This window comes from Solea solea, chromosome 11 (genome assembly GCF_958295425.1).
Source record: "Solea solea chromosome 11, fSolSol10.1, whole genome shotgun sequence".
Taxonomy (NCBI): domain Eukaryota; kingdom Metazoa; phylum Chordata; class Actinopteri; order Pleuronectiformes; family Soleidae; genus Solea; species Solea solea.
In genome coordinates, this window is record NC_081144.1 from 12,444,408 (window position 1) to 12,469,982 (window position 25,575).

General features: G+C 38.3%; 3 protein-coding genes across 24 annotated transcripts in view; all 3 read right to left on the minus strand.

Annotated features, from left to right (window-relative positions):
* Positions 1–9,012, minus strand: part of huwe1 (HECT, UBA and WWE domain containing E3 ubiquitin protein ligase 1) — a 37,990-nt gene extending 28,978 nt beyond the window's left edge. For 6 of the 15 annotated variants that reach the window (XM_058643692.1, XM_058643693.1, XM_058643694.1 and 3 more), the window contains exons 1-11: positions 8,953–9,011; positions 6,970–7,038; positions 4,100–4,149; positions 3,863–3,930; positions 2,093–2,191; positions 1,251–1,457; positions 960–1,112; positions 805–867; positions 577–654; positions 411–458; positions 160–328 (exon numbers count right to left, since the gene is read on the minus strand). In XM_058643692.1, the coding sequence (XP_058499675.1) occupies positions 160–328; positions 411–458; positions 577–654; positions 805–867; positions 960–1,112; positions 1,251–1,457; positions 2,093–2,191; positions 3,863–3,907 (862 nt within the window). In that variant the 5' untranslated portion in view covers positions 3,908–3,930; positions 4,100–4,149; positions 6,970–7,038; positions 8,953–9,011. Of the gene's footprint in view, positions 1–159; positions 329–410; positions 459–576; positions 655–804; positions 868–959; positions 1,113–1,250; positions 1,458–2,092; positions 2,192–3,862; positions 3,931–4,099; positions 4,150–5,210; positions 5,230–5,417; positions 5,694–6,969; positions 7,039–8,401; positions 8,417–8,581; positions 8,599–8,952 lie in introns of those variants that run through there. The other 9 variants (XM_058643689.1, XM_058643695.1, XM_058643697.1 and 6 more) reach the window with 6 other exon arrangements.
* Positions 9,013–9,170: 158 nt separating this feature from the next.
* phf8 (PHD finger protein 8) lies at positions 9,171–19,389 on the minus strand. Of its 2 annotated transcripts, none has more exons than XM_058643378.1 (22): positions 19,029–19,389; positions 18,072–18,354; positions 17,834–17,919; positions 17,580–17,706; positions 17,315–17,475; positions 17,057–17,198; positions 16,668–16,854; positions 16,416–16,578; positions 16,206–16,293; positions 15,670–15,776; positions 15,478–15,569; positions 14,720–14,809; positions 14,309–14,590; positions 14,122–14,204; positions 13,858–14,027; positions 13,626–13,711; positions 12,787–12,908; positions 12,291–12,622; positions 12,095–12,190; positions 11,898–12,007; positions 11,211–11,571; positions 9,171–11,122 (listed from the first exon to the last, which is right to left on the minus strand). In XM_058643378.1, exons 2-22 carry the CDS (start codon positions 18,167–18,169, stop codon positions 11,034–11,036), a joined length of 3,072 nt encoding a protein of 1,023 aa, XP_058499361.1. In that variant the 5' UTR covers positions 18,170–18,354; positions 19,029–19,389; the 3' UTR covers positions 9,171–11,033. The 2 variants fall into 2 exon arrangements, with proteins under 2 accessions (XP_058499361.1, XP_058499360.1); XM_058643377.1 differs by having other exon boundaries at positions 17,822–17,919.
* Positions 19,390–20,032: 643 nt separating this feature from the next.
* The window catches only part of si:dkey-151g10.3 (serine/threonine-protein kinase WNK3), a 38,018-nt gene continuing 32,475 nt past the window's right edge, over positions 20,033–25,575 (minus strand). For 6 of the 7 annotated variants that reach the window (XM_058641978.1, XM_058641980.1, XM_058641979.1 and 3 more), the window contains 6 exons: positions 25,146–25,231; positions 24,715–25,049; positions 24,339–24,571; positions 24,161–24,256; positions 23,805–23,968; positions 20,033–23,202 (listed from right to left, as the gene is read on the minus strand). In XM_058641978.1, coding sequence (XP_058497961.1) covers positions 22,627–23,202; positions 23,805–23,968; positions 24,161–24,256; positions 24,339–24,571; positions 24,715–25,049; positions 25,146–25,231 — 1,490 coding nt within the window. In that variant the 3' untranslated portion in view covers positions 20,033–22,626. Of the gene's footprint in view, positions 23,203–23,804; positions 23,969–24,160; positions 24,257–24,338; positions 24,572–24,714; positions 25,050–25,145; positions 25,232–25,575 lie in introns of those variants that run through there. The other variant, XM_058641981.1, reaches the window with a different exon arrangement.

The window sequence follows — 25,575 nt, forward strand, 5'->3', positions numbered from 1 at the left end:
GTTGGATATGACAATTTCAGGTGTTTGATGGTTTACGTGATATATTACGAGAGCGGTCTTATCTTGTGATATTACCTTTCAATTGAAAAAGAAAGAATGCTAAAACAGTGTGAAGGTTATAATGAAATATCTAATATAAACAAGGGGGTTTCTACTAACCCAGTATAGAGATAGCATGCAGTCGAGCCTGCACAGCCTGCAACCTCTTCTTGTGATTTGAGAAACCATGGGCCAGGCGAATGTGTGTGAAAAGCAGGGTCTGTTTGTCTTTAGGGATGTTGTACATCACTGTCAGCGACTCCATGATCTCAGACGGGCTCTCTGAAATCTGAGAGACAAAGGACACTGTGAAGCGAAGAAATCTTGGTATTATTACTCCACTGTCAATGATAATTAAAATCTGACTGTACCTTGTCAAGCTGTTCAATGTGAATATAGTGTAGTGTGTTACTACTTGTCTGTTGGGAAAATAACATTTTTGAAAGAATTAGGCCATTGCACCATCAAACCAACAATTCATACTTTTTTTTTTATTACATTATCATTCTATAAATAAATAAATGTCCTGGTCTTTACCTTCCTCTCTACTTTGACCTCAGGGCCTGGTTCAGCGTAAAACTCAAAGTGCAGTGTGGTGGCACTTGGAGGATACTTCTGCTCATGGACCAATAGGGGGTGGGGGACAATACAACAAGAAAAGTTTGTTTAAACATTGTTTTTGTCTATGTTTAATGAACTTGTTATCAACAAAAAACTAGCCGTTTAGTAGCTAAAGATAATTGACAGAGAAAATGAAATTCTTACGGTCATAGACAGATCCCTGCAGCACTCAGCCAGACCAAAGCCATTTTCCTTTCCACCCCAACTCTACAAAAAAGAAAACAGAGAATACACAATAGAGATCTTTCTCATGGGGGACAGCTGGAATCACGGAAAAACAACAATGGCATTCACTGAACCTCAGCCAGGTGTTGCAGACGGGCCAGTAGAGGCGTCCTTTTGTCCGATCCCAGTCTTGTGATGTAGTTTGAGCGTTTGCTGAACACATAGAGCAGGTTTAGCACAGACAGGACCACCTGCATGTCACATGATGCCAACAAGGTGGTCAGGTGCTGTAAAGAGAATGGAAGAGGTAGAGAAAAGGAGGATATGGTTAGTGAGCAGATTTTCAGACATTCAAACAAGACATTCAGAATACACAGTACAGAAAAGCAGAGTATTGGTCGAGAATGTACTGAGTGCAAGCCTACCTCTATGGAGCTGTAGAGGTGCCTAGAAAAGCTATATTCAATTAGGAGGGCTGTGAAATTTAGCACCGCCAAAAGCAGGGCTTTGAGCTGTCCATTGTCAGGACGGTCACACACCAGCAGCCATGACATGTTCTCCACTGTCTGGCCTGCATCACACAGAATGCCATCAAAGCGGTCCAGTAGATCCACCCAATGGTACAGTTCACACTGTTGATGACAGGCAAATATAATTTAGTAATTTATCAAATATATCAAACCCATGTTTATTTCAGTATGCCTGATACATGTGGAAGGTACATCCACACAGCGAGTTGGAGGTTAGAATGAATAGGTAACAATAATACCACATTAACAGGTAATGCAAAACTAACCTACTTCACAACTGAAAACTGATATATTTAAAAATGAAAGATCACAGATTTATAGTACAGCTATTATCACCAACCTGTATGTTTATTTTGTATGACAACGTTGCAATCTTAAATTAATGATTTTCAGTCCAGTAGCTTGATAATGACGATTCGATTCAACATGTAGTGTTGACAACCAAAGCTTTGGGGAAAATAATCTTCTTAAAAGGATTATGGATTTGGCAAAGCAACATTTTAATGACTATGAGTTAAGACTATTAAGCAGCAATTAAAATACTTTATTTTTGTTTTTAAATTGTGTTGTTTAGTATAGATATGCTGTAGTCTAGGAGGCATTCTAGTGCGGGATTTAATTTACTGAACTATATCTTTTATATCAATGATATTTCATAGTCCCTGAACAGGAGGGTCACTGTCAATTCACTTTTATGACTAGGTTACCAAAGAAGAGAGGAAATACATGAAACTTACCTTGCCAATATTCCAGGTCTTGATGTGCTGCAGTTCAACTAGTAGTTGGTCATCACTACATGATTTGAGCTTCTCTATAAGTATCCTGCAGTCGGCAGGCTGTTGGTTCAAAAGGATGACAAAAATCTATCAAGCATAGTGCATGGAGCACATCAGCTGTTTTTCTACTAACAAAAAAAAAATAGGTTTGGAAAAAAAATAGCTACGGCTTGGCAAAATCACAAAAAAGCCACGAAAACTGACCAACGGTCCGTGTGTGTATGTGCATAATCACACAATTTGACACTTGCACTCTCTTCTTTTGTGTGCATCAACATTAAAAAATAACTTAACCAATGTTATAGCATTATTTGATGCTATGCTTAGATGGAGTAATAGCTGGATGAAACTAATTTAAACAATGCATTATAGGTCCAAATAGACAAAAACAATGTGCAAAAACATTTACTACCACTGCTACTGTAATAATGCAATACTGTAAAACTATGGTATTTTTGCTTTTGATCATAATATCATCAGAATCTCATACCAGCCCATGTCTAGTCAAAAGGTGTAACTGCTTAAACATACCAATCGCTGCTATGGCTATTACTGTGCAGCACCTATAGGAAGTACAATGCTGTCAGATTTCCCCAAATTTAGCAACTGACTGCCCACCAGTTGTTTTCAGTGGGATGGACCGAAAACTTGGTGGCCAACACATATCGGCTGACAATTGTCAAAACAGGCATTTGCGATTTTTGGCTGAAAGACTTGTATCACCGAAACAGGATGTTGTGATGACACATGTAAAAACTGCAGCCAGCATGCGCCCGTCTATTCCCGCTTAGAATGTGTCCAAGATCAGTTTGGAACACCAATAAAACAGTTCCAACAAGATGCGAGTACACAAACGAACAGCACCTATTAAATGCTGGAAAGTCTCTTTGCGCAAAAGTGAAACTTGGCTGCATACAGCACAGATTATAAACTTCCCGCAACATTCACTTCACACCAGAGAACATTCTCTCTCTTCTTGCCCACTTTGAGCAGTTAACTAAATTGATCAGCTCATCTAATGTATTCGTTATTCCCTTAATTGCAGCACTAAAGCGTCTTCTACACAAAAGGTGAGACTGACCATGGAGTGAAAACAATGAATAGTGCACTCTTAAGAGTCTGTCAACACATTTTACTAAGATCTACATTGATCCCATGCACTTCATCGCGACCGTGCTCAATCCTTGTCATAAAGATCATTATTTGGATTTGGGGATAAACGATCATGGCGTTGGATACGGAGAAGCGTGCAGATTTGCGCAACAATTTTCATTTCGGTGCATCAGTGCTGGTTTGGTAAGCCATCAATTAATGCACGAGTAATGGTAGAAGTACGAACACTGTAAAACAATTGGATGCAGGTGTGTGATGTCTACTACTGCCTGTGTAAACCTGAAACACAACTAGCAACTCTATATCTCCATGTCTGCAGAGAATTGTTTCCACTTTTGCATACTTGCCCAACAGTCCATTCATACATCTAGTGTTGGAATGCATGAGTATTTGATCTCACATTTCATTTCAGTGGGTAGTGAGCATGTGCATTTGGTAAAGCCATTTACTTCACATAAACACATGGACCATGGTGGACCTCTGCAGACACTTGTTACAAGTATAATGCCATTATGGGCTCCAATCACATTTAATCAAAGGAAACAACCCTAACAACCTTGATATTCCTTCTTAATGGAAATCACGGCAAACACAGCGGGAAAGTGTCTGCATACTCACAGCTTCCGTAGGAGTTTTCTTTAACTTGCTCCTGTCGACCTTCATTGTCAATATCTCTGTTGCCGTTTCTGTTAACAAAGACAAGATGCAAAATTTCAGTGGTGCAGTAAACCACTTGCCCTACAATTTGCAAATAAACCTCATGTTGCTCTTTAAAAGGGTATTCTAAAATCAATGAAACATTGAGATACAGAATTAATAAGTATATACATTAACAAAGATGCAAATATTACTTACAGAAAATGATTTGGCAAAACCCACTTAACAGCATGTTCCGTTCGCACTACCTGTAAAAAAAACAAACAAACATTGAATACATTTTAAGAAAAGTATCCCACAACACATGTTCATTAGGTTGTTTATAAAACAGTAAATCAACTGGATGACATTCAAGTTTGAACAGGCAGTATAATATGCATCCTAATATAATACAGTACCATCCAAAAGTTTGGGCATAGCTTCTCATTCAATTAATTTTCTTTATTTCCTACATTATAGATTAATACTGATGACATCAGAACTACAAAGGGATACATAGGAATGTATGTAGAAAACAAACAAATAATGTTTTATATATTTAAGATTCTTCAAAGCAGCCATCTTTTGCTTTGATGACAGCTTTGCATACTCTTCCATTATATGGGTGGAAATTTGTGATTAAGTAGTACATATCATAAAATAAAAACAATCAGTCTTTGACGTTGAATTTGGACAAATATGACACAAGGCAGAAAGCAGATTTGTTTCACTGATAAGCCTGCCCGGTAATCACAAAGCAGACCAAGGCAGTGCAATGACTAGCAACGAATAACAAAGTGGAACATATTTCATCACTTATAGCATTTGTCAAGCGTGTCTCATGTTTGTGCTCGAAATTCAAACGGGATATAAATATTCGCTGCCTCATTGCTTGCCCTTCGTCAACACAAGTGAACTGACGCTAACAGGTTAAACTTAAAGCTATCTAGCTGCTATTGTAACCCTTGCTAACAGCATGACGTTATTGAACCAATATTATCAGAAACTATAAACATTTGGGCCGTAGTTACTGGTCACAAAAGAAGAGCGGTTTGTTCGTGACAGATTAGCAATACGTTTCATAAAACATGCATTACTAAACTTTATGTGCAAGAGAAGTGGATCGGTAATGTTTGCTGCGGAGTTGGTGTTAGCACCCGATCAGCTAACACTAAGCTACCGGTAATATTAGCTTTCCTTCAAATGAAACACCTCAAAGCATTAAAATCCCACCGAACCTTTTTTAAATAAAAGTCAACCAAATCACGCACACGTCACGTGTTTGATTAACAGCAAACACCAACATTTTTACCAACCAAAAATCACCCACTTTTATCGTTTGTGCCACAGCTGTCAATCCAGATCTCTCAGATTTACCATGCTGTCCTGACCTGACTCTGACTAATTTAGGTCGTGGATGCGCAGGCCGCAAGGGAAGCCCGCACTCCCTCCTCTTGCACCATCCCCGCTTTCTATAAAATGTACGTGAAAATAGACCCAGTCACCAGCGACAGAAAAATCGATGCGTGTCAAATACCTGGAACAAGCTAACGACACTTTGCCATGGTTCCGAATCCTAACCCGGGTCCTCGGAAACACAGCGGTAGCATGCGATAGCTCGCAAGCTAGCATCGGTTAGTGGAGTAGCAAGCAGAAACGCATGATGACTCGCTGAATCATTGTCGGACGAGTCTAACGTGACACTGCCACTTCTGTTTTCAGTTTTCGTACAGGCAAACGGGACACCCGTCGAAGTTCAGGCAAAGATTCGTTGAATTATTTCTCAGAGTATCCGCACTTGTTTTCGTGGCACACAAGCACTAGCTGATGGCAGAGTCACCATGACTGGGTAGTGTGCAAAAAGTGAATAATGTTGCGGCTGAGAATGAGCCTGTGTTTACCGATGCAGTGCATATTAATATAGGCCAACTGGTCTAATGTCGGGGAAAAATATCACTCTTTATAATTAACAAGTCTCCCACCAAACAACAGCTGCAATACACGACGGCCACTGATAATAAAAATAATAATAATAATAATAAATGTCTGCATAAACAATTTGAAATGTTTGTTTTTACGATGTATGTCTTGTTTTCTAATTTTCCACTGTGGACAATTACGTTTAACTAAACCGAATTTATTTCCAAAATGTGTATCATGGACACATTTAAATGTTAAATGTGCAGAAGAAGGAATGTGAAATGTAAATAGTGAAAATTGTAAAACTACACAAGTGTTGAAACATGATACATTTACAGTGGTGTCACATTTTAGAGCACATTAGAGTCTAAAGTAAAACTGGAGCACACAAAATAATTGTAATGATTTTAATAGACCAAAGATATGCAATCCTTGTTATTTTATGCCAATGGGAAAAGCCCATTAGTGATGTACCAATGATGAATCCTGAATATGAATTGAAAAATGGTCACCAATGTGAATTAGCATGATAATTACACGTTGGTGTTACTTTTGGTTTCGACATGCAATAGAATTCAATGAAACATGATGGCAATAAAAGCAATGTTTCCTATATTTTAAACAAACAACTTATTTTGACAAAGTTTAATCTTACTATTTTTCCCATGCCTTTCATTCACATTTACTATTTCCATGAAAATTCAAAGTTTACATTAAAATGGGGAGCTAGTCGTAGGTACATCTTTGAACTACTATCATGAGACATGACTGCTAAGATTTGAGACACAATATTGGATAACATTGGCATATCACAAATTAAAACTTTGTATTATATTTTGACAGATGTAGAAATCTATACCGACACAGCACAAATCTGGTGCCAGTAAGCTCAAATTTACTGTAAAGAACTGCAACTGATAAATCAAATTGCTCTTACTGCAAATCATAGTTAACCTTGCCAAACCCATCTGGACAAAGACAAGACCACATGGAGGGAAAAATAATAGCCAAAGTTATTAGGGTGAAATTGAGGAATGTAAAAAAAAAATAACTAGTTCAGCTAGTTTGAGTTTCTAGCAAGTTCAGATTTTTTTGAATAATTATCTTGCAACTCCTTGCAAAAAAAGGGCAGACCATTTTTTCCACTAAAATGTGTTGGCATTACATACCAGAAACTGCTTTGGTTCAGTAGCTGCACCACTGTCATCATTGGCTTGCTTTTCAGTTTCTTTAATAAACTGGAAAAAAAAAATGTAGAAAACAATCAACAATTGTGACTCAAATCTCAATTGCAGTATCCTTCAAAAATATTTGTAGTTATAATGCAACTGTGCAAACCCGACTATTTTTTGAATTATCTTGATAAGTAACGTTGATCTATGTGTCATGAAAGTAGAATTATGTCATATAATATATATATATGTATACACATATACACACACACATATATACACACACACACACACATTTTATATATATATATACATATATATATACATACATACATATATATATACATACATACATACATAAAATAAAGATTAATTACATACTGTTTACCAGAGACATTTTGTGTATTGTGTATCTTTGTGGATGTCCTCTGAGACATGGGTTACAAACTGGTCACTGTCTTTCAAGTTCAACCAACGTCAATTCCGACTGTTAAATTCAGACAGCCCTTAACCATGTCAGGGACACTGTGATATCACCATGGACAACATACATAACACAAGGGATATAATCATACAGCAAAACTGCTGTGGATTGTTCCTAGTGCTACTTTTGCTTGGCCAAGAACTTGCCATATAGAATTAAGTTTACACCAGATTTGTATTTATTTCATCAACCCTAGTAATACAGGCCTTTGTTGGTCAAGATAGCAGAAAAAGTGTTTTTTTTTTAGTATAACCATGTTGGATTGAAATAATACCAGTTATTTTTATTCCAGAACAGCATACCCATTGTCTGGGTCTGTTAGCAGCAAACCCAAAGCACAAAGACATTAACACTCAATACTTAAGTAAATGTTTACTCTATTTGCAAGTCATGTCGTTATTGCAATATTGGGTGTTATCACATATCACAAGTGTCGTACATCGTACAGCCCTAAGTATATTCCTCAATCTGTGTAAGGATCTGGAAGCTCCCTGAAGATCAACCAACAAATGTGAGCATGCACTGTATTTCCGGCGACCAAACGTCATTGCTATGATCACTGTCACAGAGGAAAGAATCACCAGTAATGCTGACAAGTATCCCAGGTTCACTTAATTTGTTAAAACATTTAGTTGGTTTTAGTTGATGACCTCGAAGCTGTTTTTTAAAGGATTCAAACCCTATCAGACAGATGCTACGTCTATTCAAACTACGACATCTTTGGATAATTGTATTTAAAAACTGATTGATGAAAATCGATGTTAATTATCATTTACTGACGTTCTGAACTCATCAAATGATTTACATTATAACACATCGATGGTCGTAGCTTGACTGACATGATTTCCCTCCCTCAATCGTCTAGTTCCCAAGTTAGCTTAGCTAGCTGTAACCATGTCAAATCAGATCACACAGCTTGTCAGTATTGTTTAGGTCGATACTTACGGCAAAATCATCAGCGGCGTTAACGCTAGCAAAGTTGAAAGCTGGTGAGGTGACGTTGGCTAGGTTCGCTAGCAGTTTATGCTAACATTTGTTACTTAGTCTCAAATTGCGCTCCGGCGGCTAACGTTAGCAGATTAGGAAAAGTCACATCTGCAGTCTGACACACATTTTACTTCTCACCGGCTATTCTCGTGGAACGCGAGGGTCCATTGGACGAGGATACCGCTTTGACTTGTAGTTATACAGGCGCACATACCCATACACAGTGGACATGACGCTGTCTGTGTGTGCGTGCTTGCTTGAGGGTTTCGCGCGAGCCTGGCTAGTTGGCAGTAAGAGCTCCGCACAATGCTCTATCAGTGGGGATCATGGCTAAATTAAAAATGGCGGTTTGCTAAAGATCCCCACTACACCCTTAAAAAGACAAAGGTTTGAAGTCTCGCACTACAGTGACGGGGTGAATAAGTGTTAGTAGTTTGTAGGGCGGAGAATGAGTTTTACCGGCTAGTCTAAACACATGCCAGTTCCCTGGAATAAGTATTTCGGCTTACCTCGGATGCGTGTTACATTCGCTTCTCCATCTTGCACTGGCGACTGGTAGGACAGTGTGGATCTCGCGAGAATACCTGCTGCTGCGTTTACCCAGGGCACTCCCTTGTAATCGTTGTAGAACAGTACTGGTGCTTTTTTTTAGTCTGGAGCAGAGCATAACTGGTATTTCCAGATTCAACCGTATGTTTTGATGTGCACACGAAAGCACACAGCAAAATTATGTTTGTGAAAATATAGTTTAATTCGGTTTAATATGAAAGTGGATCACAATTCATAGACAATTGTAACGTAAGGATTGGACATTTTAATTACAAATGCCTTTAGCTCCCCATTCGAAACATTTTAAAATGGAGTACTGTAAATGTAAAGTGAAATTAATTAAACAGTAATTTATACACACAACCCTGAGACAAACTGGACACAAGCTGTTGCACTGCACTGTTATTGTGCTCTTACTTGAAGAAGTCATTAACTGTAGATGTGTTTAATACAACACAAAATTATGTATCTCTGTGAAACTTTCCAATAAATAAAATTTGTGAAAGAAATGAAAACCAAGCTCTCAAGTGAACAGAGCACCATTCATTTGACCCATGAGTCATGCACTCTGACTTGGCGTTCCTCAAATAAATTCAATGAAAAGAAATTTTGCCCAAGGTATATTTTATCTTTCCAGGTTGTATTTAAACACATCATGTTTGAAACACAATACACACAAAAACACAAGAGTGAATATCAACAATAATTAATATAAAACTAAATTGATGTTATTGAACAAGGGCATTTTTTTCCAGCACACTTGCAATATAATGCTAACAAGACATGACACACCAAGCATGACAATTACTGCATACAAATATAAAAAAGAACTATTGAAGATATTTTCCAAATACAGAAATGTATCATGTACAAGTTATGTTAAGAAAGTTTTCAAAGTGTTTGAACTATAAAAAAAACTTAAATTACAACATATATTTACATAGAAATTCATGTTCTGCAACTTCACACATTTTCACACAATTAAATCTACATTTTGTGTTAACATTTTTTCACTAGTACATTTTGTGGAAAGCAAGCACGTCTATATCTGTCCCAATGGACTATGGGATCCTGCAGGATACTATTTTTTTTCTGCTTTTCCAATGTAGCTATATAAATTACACATTTTACAAATATTTACAGTCAACTTAAACTGTAAAAAAAAAAAACTATAACAAAGCCAAAGAAAAATTTTTTTAGCATGTGTTAGGGTGGTTGAAAATAATCAAGTAGGGACCAAAAAGATGAGGTGATAAAAACATACTACATTAAAACTGATTCAACAATTGCAAAGCATTGTCTTGATAAATAAATATGATAAATAAAAATGTATGTTACTCTTGGCATTTGTTTACAGCTTCCTATTTGATGTGTAACGCTTCATTGTATGGATGAAAATGAGTAATTTAACGCAAATTTGAAGCATAAATACATCTTCATACAGGGTGCTGACCACTGGCTTTTTGCAAAATTGTGTTAAGTGTAAAGATTGACATGCTGTGGATATCACACCACACAAGAATTTGAGGTAAAAATTAACAGCTAAATATAACATTACAACTGAATGACTGTGTGTTTTATTTCCCTTTAAAACAATTATTATGGACAGTATAATGTATTTGCATAAATACAGTCTCTAAAAATAGCAAAAATCTATAAACAAAAGAAACAAAAGGTTTTGTTTATTATGCTGGTCAATCTAGTTAGTTAAGTCAGCCTGTCATTTGAAAACACTTTTCACAATTTCCTGTTATATGTGATTTTGTGTTTTACCACAGTGAATGTGTGTCTAGAAGATTTCAGTGATTTGTTTACAATCAGAGCTGTGTCTGCAAATACCTTAATGCAGATGTAAGAAAGTGGAGTGCTAAAACAGGCTTCCGATTGGGCGGACTACTTGGACAACACATAATGAGGTTCAACTAAGATGAGAACAGTAAACAAACTTATCTAAAGTACAAAATATAGATTACTCTTTGTATTTCCTTCAGACCTACTATCACAAAATGTTTTTTCTTAATTCCCATGTTTCCAACATCGCTTACAAGAGAAGTTTGCCATTGCGGTGAATTTTCAGAATTTTCCCAAGTCTCTGTTTTGCAGTTGCAAGTCCTTTCTTTGGACGTTTCCCTAAATTAAAGTGGAAAGGAAAAACAGATCAGAATTCCATCATGGAGAAAGGCAACAGTGCTGTCAATATTAGGACGTTTATGCTTACCTTGACCAACTCCCAGTGTTCCTTGGCTGGCTGAACTTGCAGGGGATCCACCAGTGAGAGAGCTGCTGTTTTGTGGAGACAGGGAAGGTCGGCGTGAAGTGAGGAACACACCAGGGGCCATGGCTCCGCTACCTCTAGGGCCTCCAGAACCAAAAGGTCCTGGTCCTGCTGTGTATTCATGGTCCATAAGACTAGCGGAGTAATAATCCATCTTGCTCTCTGGGCTGAAGTCTCCTGAAGACTCTGGTGTTGGTGAAGGGGATGGTGGTGCTGGCTCAGTCTGAGCAGGGGGAGGAGTGACTACTGGAGCAGGAGGTCGCTGTTTTTTGGTATACTTTCTTTTAGCAGGTTTTTGCTGCTCCTAAATGATAAATGAAATGAATGAAATAAAAACAAACACACAAACAGTAATTATTTTTAATTTATATGATACCAATATATTATTCAGCAACGGATGGATTTGAGTTCACTGGGTGAAAAATATCACCTGTAAATCTGTAGTCATTTTTTTGTGATATGGATGAGTAGGGATCACATATTTTTAAGTTGACTGATATATTTCTGTTAAGTTTGTCACAGTATTGCAGATTTATTGTCTCTCCTGTAAAAAATCTGTATAAAGTTATGGAATGGAGTTAGACAGAACTCCCCATTAATATGGGGTTAACTCCCCCCCCCCCAACTCACTTGTTGTGCTAGCTTGGCAGCAGCAGCAGCAAGACCAGTTTCTACAGATGCAACTCTCGCCCCTTCCCTGGCTGGTCGCTCTTGTTTGGGAAGAGTGGGCATCACTCTGGCTATAAATTAAAAGAAATTAAAAGATCAACGATTAAGAAAGAGGAAAAACATATGACCTGCCCTGCTGCAATGTTTAAGCCAGGTACCTTTAGGACTCCATGGTGTGTCATCCCAGTTCTTCTTGCGCTTCATTTTAGCCTTATTTGCATGGTCCTCTTCATCAGACTCCAAAGATGGGTAAACTTGAAAATTAGATTACTACAATTATTAATTGGTTCAATTAAAGCTATAAATGTAGTGTTTATAGAGGAGAAGGTGTAAGTCACAGAGTGGATTGCTCACCATAATCTGAATCTTTAAAACACGTTCCCAGAGTTTCTTGCTCATCTGGACTGTCCTCTTCACTAATGTGACGAGCTGGTCTTTTAATTGGCCGTTTCCCAGGCCGTTGGATGACAGGTTTCTTCTCAGAACTTCCTGTCTTTTTGACCCCTCCAGTCACCCACACAGCCTTGCCACCCTTTCCCTTGACCACTCCTAATCCCTCTGTCAGGCCTCCAGATAAAGATAAGGGAGATGAGGAGGATGAAGATGAGGAAGAGGAAGGGGGATTGGCCATGGAGAGCATACCCTGAATGGCATCACGAGTACTAGGAGAGGCTGGGGCTTCCTCACTGAGAAGAGAAGAGAGTTAAGCAATCATTTAACATCTGTAAAATATCAAATTGGACACATTTATTTTATTAAATGCTATTCAAATTGCCATCACAAACTCCTCCTGAATAGGAGTGTTTAATAAATGAAATAAAGGAATCAATGGTCATCAAGGAAATCTAACCTCAGTGCTGAAGAGTCCAGGCCTGCCACTTGCTTGCTGGCCTTTAGTAAGTCCAGAATGCCCCCTGCACCACTCTTCACTCCATGGGCAGCCAGTGCTTCTTCGTCCGTGGTGTAATCCTCCTAAATACACATGTACAAACATATTAATGTTACTATTGAACGAGCAAGGACCTTGCACTGGGTATTTGTGTGGTAACAGAGTTACCTTATAACTATATTTATATTATATATTTATATATTCTATATTTATATTATATAAATATAATATATGCTACTACAGCTTAAAGATGCCATTCAGCACTTACAATGTGTGAGAGCCATTCTAAGTAATTTTGTAGCGTTACATTTTAGTATATGTAGTGTAGTATATGTAATACATTGTTAATATATTCAAGTTTATGGTTAGTTTGAAACTGATTTAAAAAAAAGCATATTATATTTGAGCTTTACGACAGTTAAGTGAGCTTTAAGGCAGTTTGGTCACGTGGAAAGTAGTGTTAGGATATGGAGGAATTTGCACGCATATACGTTTTTGACTGTGCGTGTGTGCGTAAAGAAGCAAGCAAGTGTTCGTTATTTGGACTGCAATATTCTGTTACTGGACCAGACCTTTGTTTTTGGTTTTTGTCTTCAAATAAATCGACATAAACGTTTACCTGCCTCCTGTGGAATGCTTGTGAGTAACACTGGGTTTCTCAAGAGTAAATAAATAATTGGAAACGAGTCAGAAACAAAACCGCTGCAAATTAAGTGGCTGTAGGAACTTGGACTGTGGTATAAACGGCCACTACACAATGGCTCCATAAAACCTGACTAGTGTAGCCATAATGATCTCACCTCAATGTCAAAGTCAACCTCTCCAGGCTCCCTGATGCGATTTGGATCTGAGCAAGGTTTGGCTCTTGGCAGCTTCCTAGGAAGACCTGTTGTACATTTAAACAAAAATTAGCTTAGAGTAACAAAGTGGCTTTTTCATCTATGAAACCCTACCATCAGGTATTGCATTTAATCAAGAGCCCAAGCACCATTAAATGCATTCACAAGCCATTTTTTAAAGTCAAATTCTAACCACTTAGTTTCTTTTTCTTGCTAGGTCCTGGAGGTTTGCGTCGGGGAGGGGGTCTTTCGTCAATCTGCAGCTCATCCTCAGACTCCAGGTCAGACAGACTGGATCCCTCTAAGGCAAGATGTCTGTAGTTTCCAGCACCCCCTGCACCATTGCTGTTGCCACCCTTCTTACTGCAGTCAGAGAAATAGCAGGTATAAGACACAAGCATTGGCAGGACCATCTGATCACTAGAGTACTGGAAAGACACTTTGCTATAAAGCTTACCCTTGAATTTTTCCATTGGTTAGCACAAGTTTCAGTTTGCTTTTATTTAGCTTCCCTTCCAATTCTTCTAATGGCAACTCCATCTAGAAAGAAACATTTACAAGCAAATATGAAGATGAAACATTCCGACACAAAAATTTGCCAAGTTAACACTTCCAAATGAAATAATTTCTGCAAATCCCCATACCTTGTTCTTGCTTTTCGACTTGCCAGGTTGAAATTTCTTGAGTGTATGTTTGGTGTGGATCTCAATCAGGTCTAGCTCTCCAGCCTCTGCCTTAAGCGTACCCTTTTGACTCTTATTCTTGTTTCCTGGGGGCCCAAGGCCCCCAATTACTTCTTTTGGCTTTGGTCCTTTCTTTTTTCCAGGCGGACGTCCGGAATTCTGAGAGGCTGTCAGAGGAGCTTTAGAGAGTGGTGAGCCAGGAAACTGCGGTCCAGTGCGGCCAATGTTTTGCTGGAAGATATCCTGTGAAGAGAGACGGGGAGTACTGGTCAGTTTATGAAATATAAAGGGAATGAAAATACAATTTTTAAAGACACTAAAAACAGGGAGAAAAAAAAAAGCTAAAGATGCACTAACATTTCATCCGTTTACCTCAACCAGACGAATCTCTTTGGCCAGGTCCTTCACAAGTGTCTGAGTGCTGATGGTTTCTGGAATCTCCGCTTCATGCTCTGCTAAAGCCTGAGGGTACAGCAATAAAAAACATTCATCTCACAGAATATTTAGCTAATATTCAGCTACCATGGCTCTGTAATATTCTAACAGAATCCATCTAGAACATCACTAATATCATAATAGCTTACTTGGTACAAATCTGAAGTTTTTTCAATCTTTGTGAAAAGCAAACATAATCTGGCACCGAGCTATAACTTCACATTTAAACAGATACAAGAGCGGTTTATATTAGAAAATGCTAAATGGAGACTAAGATAATGCTGTCATAATAACAGCATGCTGTAATTTCACAGGTTGAAAAACAATAAGCAAGAGTGGGATTAAGTGGTTCTTTACTGATAATGTCTTGGGAGAGCTAACAGTGTTTGATGATGTCAAAGGCATGTGGGGTATTCTGGTGAGTTGAGAATGAAATGACCTCATTGTCCATAGCAATAAATAGTATGTAGTAAATGTAGTGCAATTGTTAAACATAAATGTGGTTTTATGTGATAATTATAATGTTGCTGTTAGACCACAACTTAATTTGTTGGAGTTTGAAAAGTGTAAGGTGCAAAATCAAACATATTCCAACAAGCTAACCTCTACAATAGTCTATGGAAGTAAATGAACCAAGCAATGATGTAAAAAACAGAAACCATTGAAACACAAAAATGTAAAGACAAAATAATAACCTCTTTACGGGTCCAGCTGCGGAACGCATTGTTCAATGCTTTAGCCCCATGAACAAGATAAGTGGCAGGGTGTCTGCGATTTTCTCTCAAACCTTTGAGACAAAAATCACAATGTTAATAATATCACAGTGAGACATCATAAGCATAACCCAGTCCACATAAAGATGTAAAATAAACCAATTTGTCCCTCACCTCTGAAGGTGTCAAGAAGATGCTTTCCAACATACCAGCACACAGTCTCAAAGTTGGGAAATCTGAACAAGTCTGCTGTGCTTAATCTCTTCTCTATTTCATATGCTCTGAAAGACAAAATGGATCAGACATGAATAGTTATTACGTGTCTCTAAACAAAAATTAATAGTAGCTGTTATTGTAGCTGTTGACCAATACCACAAAAACTATAAACTATATAGTTTATAGTTCCCTCCAATAGTTTTCCACTTAACGGGAAGTGAGAAACTAATCGAAGCACTCAGTGTGATGTGTGGGTAACTGAGGGTGATAACACCAGAGAGGCAAATAACTGTTAAGTTATTAAACATTTCTGTTGAAAGTTTAATTTTATAACACAATGAAATAACTTTTAAGACAAGAGTTTCAATTTAATTTTCCAATTCCCAGTCACTTTGTAACTCTTAGAGACAAAGGGGACCAAGTTACATTGAAAATAAAAGACCATTTCAGTCAGAAAGCGCAATGATAAGATTAACAGTCCTGAGAAAACTAACCGCAGCTGCATGTCAATGTTGAGACTATGCAAGAAGTTTCCTCCAAAGGCCAGACAGTCCACTGGAGTCAGGACAGAATGAATCCACCCTGAAAGACATATAAATGACAGAAGTGTAAACACTTTTTGATTCAGAAATGTCTAACTATCAAAACACTGCTAAAAAATATATTCTGTAACTACAAACACCTGATGAGACATTTAAAATTACCTGTTGGTATGAACAAGGTGTTTCCTTGTTTGACAGAGCACTTGTAACACATATCAACCTGGTCTCCAAAGAACATCTCATTCTGGTTTGATGAAGAACTCCACCTCTCAAAAAGTGCCAGGTTGGCTGGTGTGGGTGAAATCAGGTAGAAGATTTTCTCGCCCTGAACAGACAGAGAGACAGTAGTATTAAAAAATAATACAAAACATACTAGTATTTGAAACAAATTTACAATATAAAATAAATGCTCACCCTCAAGACATGATACCATACTGAGGTACCACCAAAGTCAATGTGAAAGTCTGTGTAGCTATCCTTCACTCCCATTAGACAGTACTTCTGCACATTGGGACGTTCAAACACAGACTCCTCGGGCCAGAGATTTTCCACCCATGACAGTTTCCTCACAATCTTTGGAGTCTCCACCAGGTTTGAGAGCCTACAGCAAATCCAATTCTTGTCTTAAATCTTTAAACATAACAACCTTAACAACACAGTTTGATTTGAAATATATAATTTATACTGATTTAACTCATATTTATGTTCTTGGATCAACTGAAAATGATAGGAGTAACATTAAAGTAAAACATGACACTGGATCATAATGATGAACTGTGTCTCAAGAATATATATTTGCATACCTGGTCTCAGAGAACTCCAGGCTGATGACATTGAGCACTCTGTCTCTGTTGGGGCTGTTGTAATATTCAATGAAGTCCCCCAACCGCATCTTCAGGTCACATTGCCGTGACACATCAATCACATCTATCTCTTTGTCTGCTCCTGCGGTTAGAAAATGAATGATAAATATAACTGACTTTGTAACTTATGTCCAATACAACAAAGAAAACACATTTTTAACTATATGCATTACAGTACAGGAAGCATCAAAACCTTACCAATGTAGTGCTCTATATCACTGACACTGAATGATGATGGAGGAAGTGTCATGCCTAGCCCATCCCGTCTCAGTACCATGACAGGAACACTGAATGAATGTTCTTCAAGAAACTCCACTGTAAGCTGGGCTCCAGACGGCTTTAGCAACACCTCATCAGCACTGCCATAGAAACAAAGGCACAGATATATGCAAAAAACTGAGTCTATATTATCCTGAGAAAATCTTTTTCCATTTACAAGAATGTGGAAGAGACTTGTGGAGACCTTGGGAAGGTGCGGCTCCGTAGCTCCCTAACAAACTGTGAACTGCCAGTCTTAACGGGCTGACTTGGATTCCGTCCTGCTGCAGCACCACCATCGGTCTGCTTATTCCCTCCACGGCGTTTACGCACTGAGAAAGGGGATATGTAAATATCAAAAAATTGATCAAGTAGTTACATAATCTGAGTGGTATATGGTAATAAATGGGATAAAGTGTGCTTGATAATAGAAAAAGGGGTTAATACATTTGAACTTACTGACAGACGGCCCATGGGTAACCTGACAGTTAGGACAGTGGTACAGGTCAATCTCAGCTGCTTTGTCTTCCTCTACCCCAACACAGCTACACAACACAAAGTTATATCAGACAATTACAGAGAATTAATGTAACAGATTTTTACAATTGCAGAGTTCACATACAGGAGTCCTACAACTAAGACAACAAACACAGGCAACAACAACCGAGTCAATGCTTTAAAAATAAAAATTACCCACCTTCCATGGAACCAGTCTTGACAAATGTCACACTCGATCATGAAACGTGTCACATCATATGGCAGACGACACAGACAGTACACTGGCACTGATGCCATGCTGATTGTTTGTGTTAATAATCAATTATTATTAATGAGAAGATGTCAAAATGTATTTAAGGGAGAATGACTTTTCACTTAAAACTTAATTCATGGTATAGAGAGAGAAATGTGTCGGTTGATATGAACTGTAAATCTGGCAGGTCACATTACTGCATTACGATGGCTGGGATTCACCAGATAACCTGTTGGAAAAACACAAGTAAAACAAATCTTGTAAATTTGACAGTAATATTGGTATTTTGAATCAAAAGGCTCATTTAAACATAAGGTGAACTGTAAGGAACACTACTCAGAGCCGTCACTGCCTTCAACAAACCCTGAATCAATGGGCTCGTGTCAGTGTGTTGTTATATAAATGTTTTGAAATTGACAGTGAAAACTAATTTCCTCCACGAACGACAATAACAATTTAGTCTACATCTCCCTCTTGCTTTATTAGTACAACGTGAAAATAAATGAGGCGCCAACACAAGTAGTTAACAAGATTAGTTAATGTTTCGTATTAGTTGATCAAAATTACCCTTTGTAATAGCCATCCTGAGAGGTAACCATCTTATATGTTATCTGGGTGTTAAACACGAGACTTTTTGATTCATCTAACATGGTGCCAACTAACAGGATGTGATAACTGATATTTGTAAACACACTGCCCGTGTGTTTGCCATGCTAGCTAAACATTGTAGCTAACCGAAGCATTTACGTGGACGCTAACATTTATGAAATTAATAGTTCCAACAATACAGCTTTTCAAGTTAAACTTAAAATGATGCAATATTTTTGACACAAATTCGTAATTTCAACGAGACGGCGGCGCCGTGTTTTTTAATAAAATTGCTATTTGTCGCTAGCAACTCACCGAAATCCAGCAGCGGGAAGGCCAAGCACTCGAAAGCCGTCGTAATCCCTACGTTAGCCCGGAGTTAGCTGCGGCCTTATTATGCAACGTTAATTGTTAAATTTTGCTTCACCACATTATTGTTTATCGACTCCCTAATGCCCAAATACACAGGCCCGAGCCAACGCTTCAAACGGTACCAGACAACTAGAGCCCGCAGCGACCTAAACCAGCCGAATAACTGCAAATAGTGGCTTGTTTGACTGCATCAGCGCCATTTCAAAGGCTGCAGCGCCAGACCGTTGTTCGTCGTTGTCTGCGGTTCAAAAACAATAAAGTTGTAGCGAGTCAACTATGGAGCTACGCTCAGGACAAAACGCACCATGAGATCAACGCGGAAACAAAGTTACAGAGACTAGATTTAAAATATGCAATTTAACGTCCAGCCTCTTCACAGACTGTATGTACAGATTCCTCGTTGTTGATTGGATTATTCATATTGCGTTCCCATATGTTATTCTTTATTCATTGTTCTCTGTCGTGGAGTATGTCTTCTGTTGGTTGTTAATTCATAAAACACAGTTTTGGAATCAATTCTCTCTCTGTCTCTCTACTACAAAGCATGTAACATAATAATTCAAAAACTAATATTTTTATATATTATATGTAAACACATTTATGTAAACACAAATATATATATTATAAATAATCATGCTCTATCATTAAAATATTCAATAAAACAATTAACAAAATTATTAAATCAAAGTTTGATTTCACTCAGTTTTGCAGTGCTCCACAAAAAAGATTAATTGGCAAATACAGGGATAAACTAAGCCAATGCTTGATATTTCATCCTATTTTTGGTCTCTGACTTATCTTTAGCTACTGATGTTTTTATTTGTAAATAAAGTTATTTGAAGTATATACACATGTAGATCCTGTCCCAGGTCTCATGTTCTAAATCAAACACAATCAGTCACTGCAGTCATTCAAATTACGTCATAAAAAACAAACAAACAACACAATTTGATGTTTTACATCATTTATTTAGATTAGTAACAAACCATGAATAAAATCAACAGTTGAATTTGTCACAATTTATAGAGGCTAAATTACAGGAAACATTCCTTATATTTCTAAGTTTCTTTGTCCACGTGACCTTTTTAGTAATAGTTACTCTTTAAAGCCATTTGGGACTCCCCAGGTTTTTGTTATATTCATTTCGAAATTTACTATATTTGACCTGCAGTCCAAAAGCATAAGTCTTTCTGTTATGTACCAGCAAGTTTCATGGTTTGAAACAGAAATAAGACATTAAAAATGACCAAAGATTCTTTGAATATAATCTTAAATGACTCAGAGAGGTATATCAAGGAAGGGGAATCCCATGTAAACAGCAATGGTAACCTGTGTTTCCTACTTTCAGTTAACCTCTGGGTAATAATGATGAGAACAAATTTATACAATTTGTACAACCCCATTTCAAAATACAAAAATAATCTTTATCTTTTAGATAATGTTTTGGTAACACTTCAAGGACAAAGCCAGCTTCACATCATGATCAAAATGCTTTAGCTTGTGGTCAACATGTTAGTATCAGACATGACAGCACAGTATCTCACCTTCAATAATAATGAACTACATTGCTGTGAAAATGTGGGTTGTTTTTTTTTAAAAAGCAACAAATACAGAAAACCGTTGTTATACTCTACGCAGTTGCAGTTTGCCAACCATATCCTTTAGCATTAACCAGTCCTTACCCACCACTGATTTAAATTTCTAAGACTTACATTACACTCGTTTACATCCTGTACACTCTCCTGTTTTCTGTGGCACACACTCTCTTCATCATTAATACAACTGAAATGTTACTTTGACTACAGGCTACTTGTTATGTCAAAAAAATATTAAGGCCCGACTATCAATGGTCAAATGTATGTATGGCTAAACACACTGATAACCCAATAAAGTATATAGTACAGTAATATATCTGCTTCGGATATATTACCCTGTTTATTTCTGTGACTAAAAGTGAAGTGAGTTTATGAACAGAGGAATAGAACATTGAACATGAGTAAACCTGTTAGTGCGAATAAAGCACACGTATCCCACAGTTCAGCTTCTGACAGATGTTATCACACCGACGATCTGTGGTTGAAGACTAAACGGTTAACTGAAATAAAGAAATGGTACATCGCAAAACAACAGTGTTGGAAAGCAAGCTGACAACTGGTACACTATATGGTCTAAGGGCTCACTTGAGGAAACAAGCTCAGGATGTACAGTATAGGAAAGCAAACAGCACAGTGATGTTTGAGAGGCCGCTTTGAGTATAACAGGTGCAATTTACGATGCACTATTCGATGAGACTATCTTCAAAAACACTGTCTCACACACAAAAATAAACAATCACACACTCACAACAAATGTCATTTTTTAAAGGCAATAAAGGAATAACCTATATGCCCCCCACCCCATCTTTGACTTGGCAGTTGTCTTTATTCACCTCAGCATGACACGGTGATATACTTTGAATTGCGGAGCTAAAATCTCAAATGACAAACGTGAAAGCAGGTCATCCTGAATCCAAATTTACTCATGACTGATTATTTTTCTCAGTAGGCTACACACAAATAACATGAGATTAATGAATATATAGCGAGTGCAGACAGGTTTGCACTCAAGCAGTCATTTAGTCATGCAGTCTTGGGTTAAGTCGACCCAGGTATCCACTGAACATAGATGGTTTATTCCAATTAGCCATCATATTAAGACTTTATCTGAATTTATACCGAACCCCTGATTGTAATTAAGTCTGCTTCTATGCAATAAACATGAAATAATACACATGCAGTATGGTGCATAACACTAACAATGTATTTGGTCATATTATGGTAATGATGGTATCCAGACAACTTAACTGTGCTTTGTTGTGTAACATGCTGCGGTTTAATTGTTTTCACTGCCTATTTAAACACCCTGTGTTATACAGTAGGCCTGTTTTTTTTTTAAAAGATCATGTCAAGATCATTAAAAAAAGCTCATTGCGTCTGGTATTCATCGATGTGCTTATACAAAAATATCTAATGCCTTTCAGACAAATCAATACAATACATGCTGATCCATTTTGCTGACCATTGCTAATTGCACTTTTAATATTGATAGTCCTTTCACTGTAAGCTTTGACAAATTGAACAACAACACACTGTCAAATATTCTGACCCTCTTGTCTCTGCGTGGGGAGAACTCAGGTCCAACTGTGTTGGTTTTGAAATCAGAAACATTAATTTTAAACTGTGTCAAAGGACATCAAAGATATGTACTTCAATAATCCATAAACAATAACTCACACTCATAAATGTACTCACCCATACATTAAAGAGTTTATACATCTCAACACCCAAACATTCCACGATTCAGAGACGCCAGCTTTCCATATTATCTATCATCCCTCACATTCTCTCTTCATGTCATCCAGAAACACACTTCAATCCATATATTCATTGTAGTCACAATTTCCACATACATACAAAGAGCTAACACTTCAAATAGATCCACTTAACAACTTAGATGTTCAATCTCTTGCACCTTCATATTGCCCTCACATTTCACCTCAATTTCATTTCTGTCCCAAAGAAAGAGTTGAGGTGGGGGTTGTTGGGTGAATTTTGGCACTGGAAGGTAGAGCAGCAGAAGAGCAAGAGGAGGAACAGGTGCAGGAGGATGAGGGACAGGAGCAGCATGTTCCCCCAGAAGCAGCAGTACTATCTGAGGGTGCAGTGTTACCACTGCTGGGCAGCAAAGATGTGGCCGTAGACACAATAGATGTGGGCATTTGAGAAGGCAGCACTGGCTGGTTTTGAGGTGATGAGTGGGGAAGCTGGGTAATCGGCTGTGTCGGTGGTGACGACTGAGACTGTACCGGAGTTTGCATCTGGTGCTGCGGTATCTGCTGGCAGGGCGGGGGCTGCTGATAGGTTATCTGCTGGAGGGGGAGAGACTGATGGAGGTGTAAACTTGGCTGCATCTGTGGCACCTGAGCCATTTGTGTTTTTGCTGGAGGTCCTGGAGAAGGGAGATTGGACACGCTTCCTCCAACTGTGTAATGAGAAGGGGCTGCCACAGGTAAGCTGACAGGGGCTTGAGAAGCTTGGTGGTTCAGTGGTGCTACTGGGAACCAACCTGGTGTAGCCACCTGTAAGAAATATAGTTGTGAGCACAAAAATAATGTTTGGTATTGTACAGTAGGTTTCGGTTTTCGGTTTCTTGTTGAGAATTAAAATAAAGAGCATGATCATTGAGCACAACATTTAAACTGTTCTGTGTATTTTGATTGAGCCATGAATCCAGGGAAAATATTTAAAAAAAGGGTAAAGTATAAAGAGAATTCAGATTGTATCTGGAGAGTTTGACCAAGGGCCTTCCTGTATGGAGTTTGCATTTTCTCCCTGTATCTATGTGGACTCTGTTTAGGTATTCCCACTGTCTAAAGACATGCTGAATGGGGTCAGGTTATTTAATTCAATCAATAATTCACAGACCCTTAGAGTCTATGAATGCATGGATGGTTGTTAGGCTAGGCTAGGCCAGTGACCTGTCCAGTATTGTTCTCTCATTCTCACCCCATATTTCAAGTTGGACCCTCAAATGATATGTAGGAGGAAGCTTCCTTGGTCTTGGCAAGTCTTGAATACATGTAAATTCTATAAATTCTATAAACTTTGCATGTTAAATAGGTATTCCTTTACAAGTGCTATATATATATATATATATTCTTTTTTTGATGTGAAGTCTTACCTCAGTCGAAGGACTCCAGCCTCCCAATTCCTGCACCTGCTGAATCTGCTTGAGCTGATTCAGTGAAGGCTTGGCTGGGACAGGGCCCGCCGACTCCTTTGTCCAATTATCAACAAGTTTGTGCAGTTCATCTGTGAATGTGCTTTTTCTTAGAGGACTCTGATCTATGAAACAATGAACAGGGATACATCAAACCACTGAATTCCACAAAATCCGACAGGTTGTTTTTTTATTTACTTTATTTATTTTATTTTCAATATTGAAAGCAGTGATACAGTATATGAACCTTCATATGTATTACCGGGTAAGTGTTTAGAAGAGAACAATATATTTGATCTCTTTTGTAGCAAACATACCTCTTTTAGCAGGCAGTGATGGGTAGTGTGCAGGGTTGCAGTAGAGGGGCAGTCTGTTCTGTTCACCACCTGAGATACTGCTTGACTGCTGAATCCCTAAATTAGAGATGCATGGAATACTTACAGAGCGAATGCAATGAAACAGATCAGGGAGAAAGAAGAAAGTGAAAAACCTTACCAGAGTGTGTGACCCCATTGTTATCCATGTGAGAGTGAGGTCGGGGCCGGAGTTTGATTTTTGCTGGCCTGGGCCTGCGTGGAGAGACGACAGGAGCCATGGGAAGAGGAGGGCTTAGGGAAAGACAGGCAGGCAGACTCTGTCTTTGGTCTTTGAGGGAACGAAGTTGTCTGTAGAGTTCCTGCAGCTCTCTATTCTGCTGGGCCTGAAGGGATACCACCTCTTTTATGTGTCTAGGCAGTAGGAGATTAAAAAGTGTGAAAATATTTGTGGTATATCACAAAAGTGAATGGGCACATATAAATATATAAAAACAGAAGCAAACCGCAAATCTGCTGCTATAACAACTCCAAAATATGTACTCTCACAGACTCACTTCTCTCTGAGATTGTGTAGTTCTTTTCTCAGGCCTTCGTCCTCCAACTCGCTCTCATCATCATCGCTGCTGCCCAGAGGCGAGTGGTGAGGTCCATGACCCCGAGACTGATGGGCTGACACTGACATCCTTTTACTTTCATCTTTCTCCCCTTCCTTTACCCGAGATCTCCTCCTCTCCCTCTCCAAATGAGGAGACACCAGGGAGGTATCAGTCTGCCCATCCTCTTTCTTCATCTCTGCCTGGGTTACAGAGAAACGTCCCACTTTCCTTTGAGTGCTACCATGGCCTGATGTTGGATCCTTTTTAGGAGAGGTCTGGAGTACTGGAGTCACCTGATCGCAAAGGTAATGAGAAACAATAGATGTTTGTCAACGATACTGAAGCTTCATTGGGGAAGGTTTTGGCAAAGGGTTAGGTACTCCTCCAACCTGGAATCGTCCTTTGCGCAACTGAACTGGATTTAGGGGTGGCACCTCTTTCTCCTCTCTGAGCGCCTGACAGGTGGATTGTCCATCTAATAAAGAAATGGGGGTGTAAAACGAAAAATGACAAGAGACAAAAACACACAGAGAAATATAAAGAGCACATGAATGACAAGATGAACAAACACAACAGACACAGAAACATGTACAAGAAAAAGAGACATGTAGATGCACATGGACAAACATGGGGCACAGACATGAAGGCACAATGTTAGAAATCACGCACAAATGTCACACACCATCACTGTTCATACTTAGATCACATGTGTTCAAGTCTATGAAAAATGCAAACATATCCTGAGATCAGTGTCAGTCTTTGACTAAATTCTAAATAACAAAGTGTTTGTTGAAGTGAAAATGCACACAAGGTAAATGC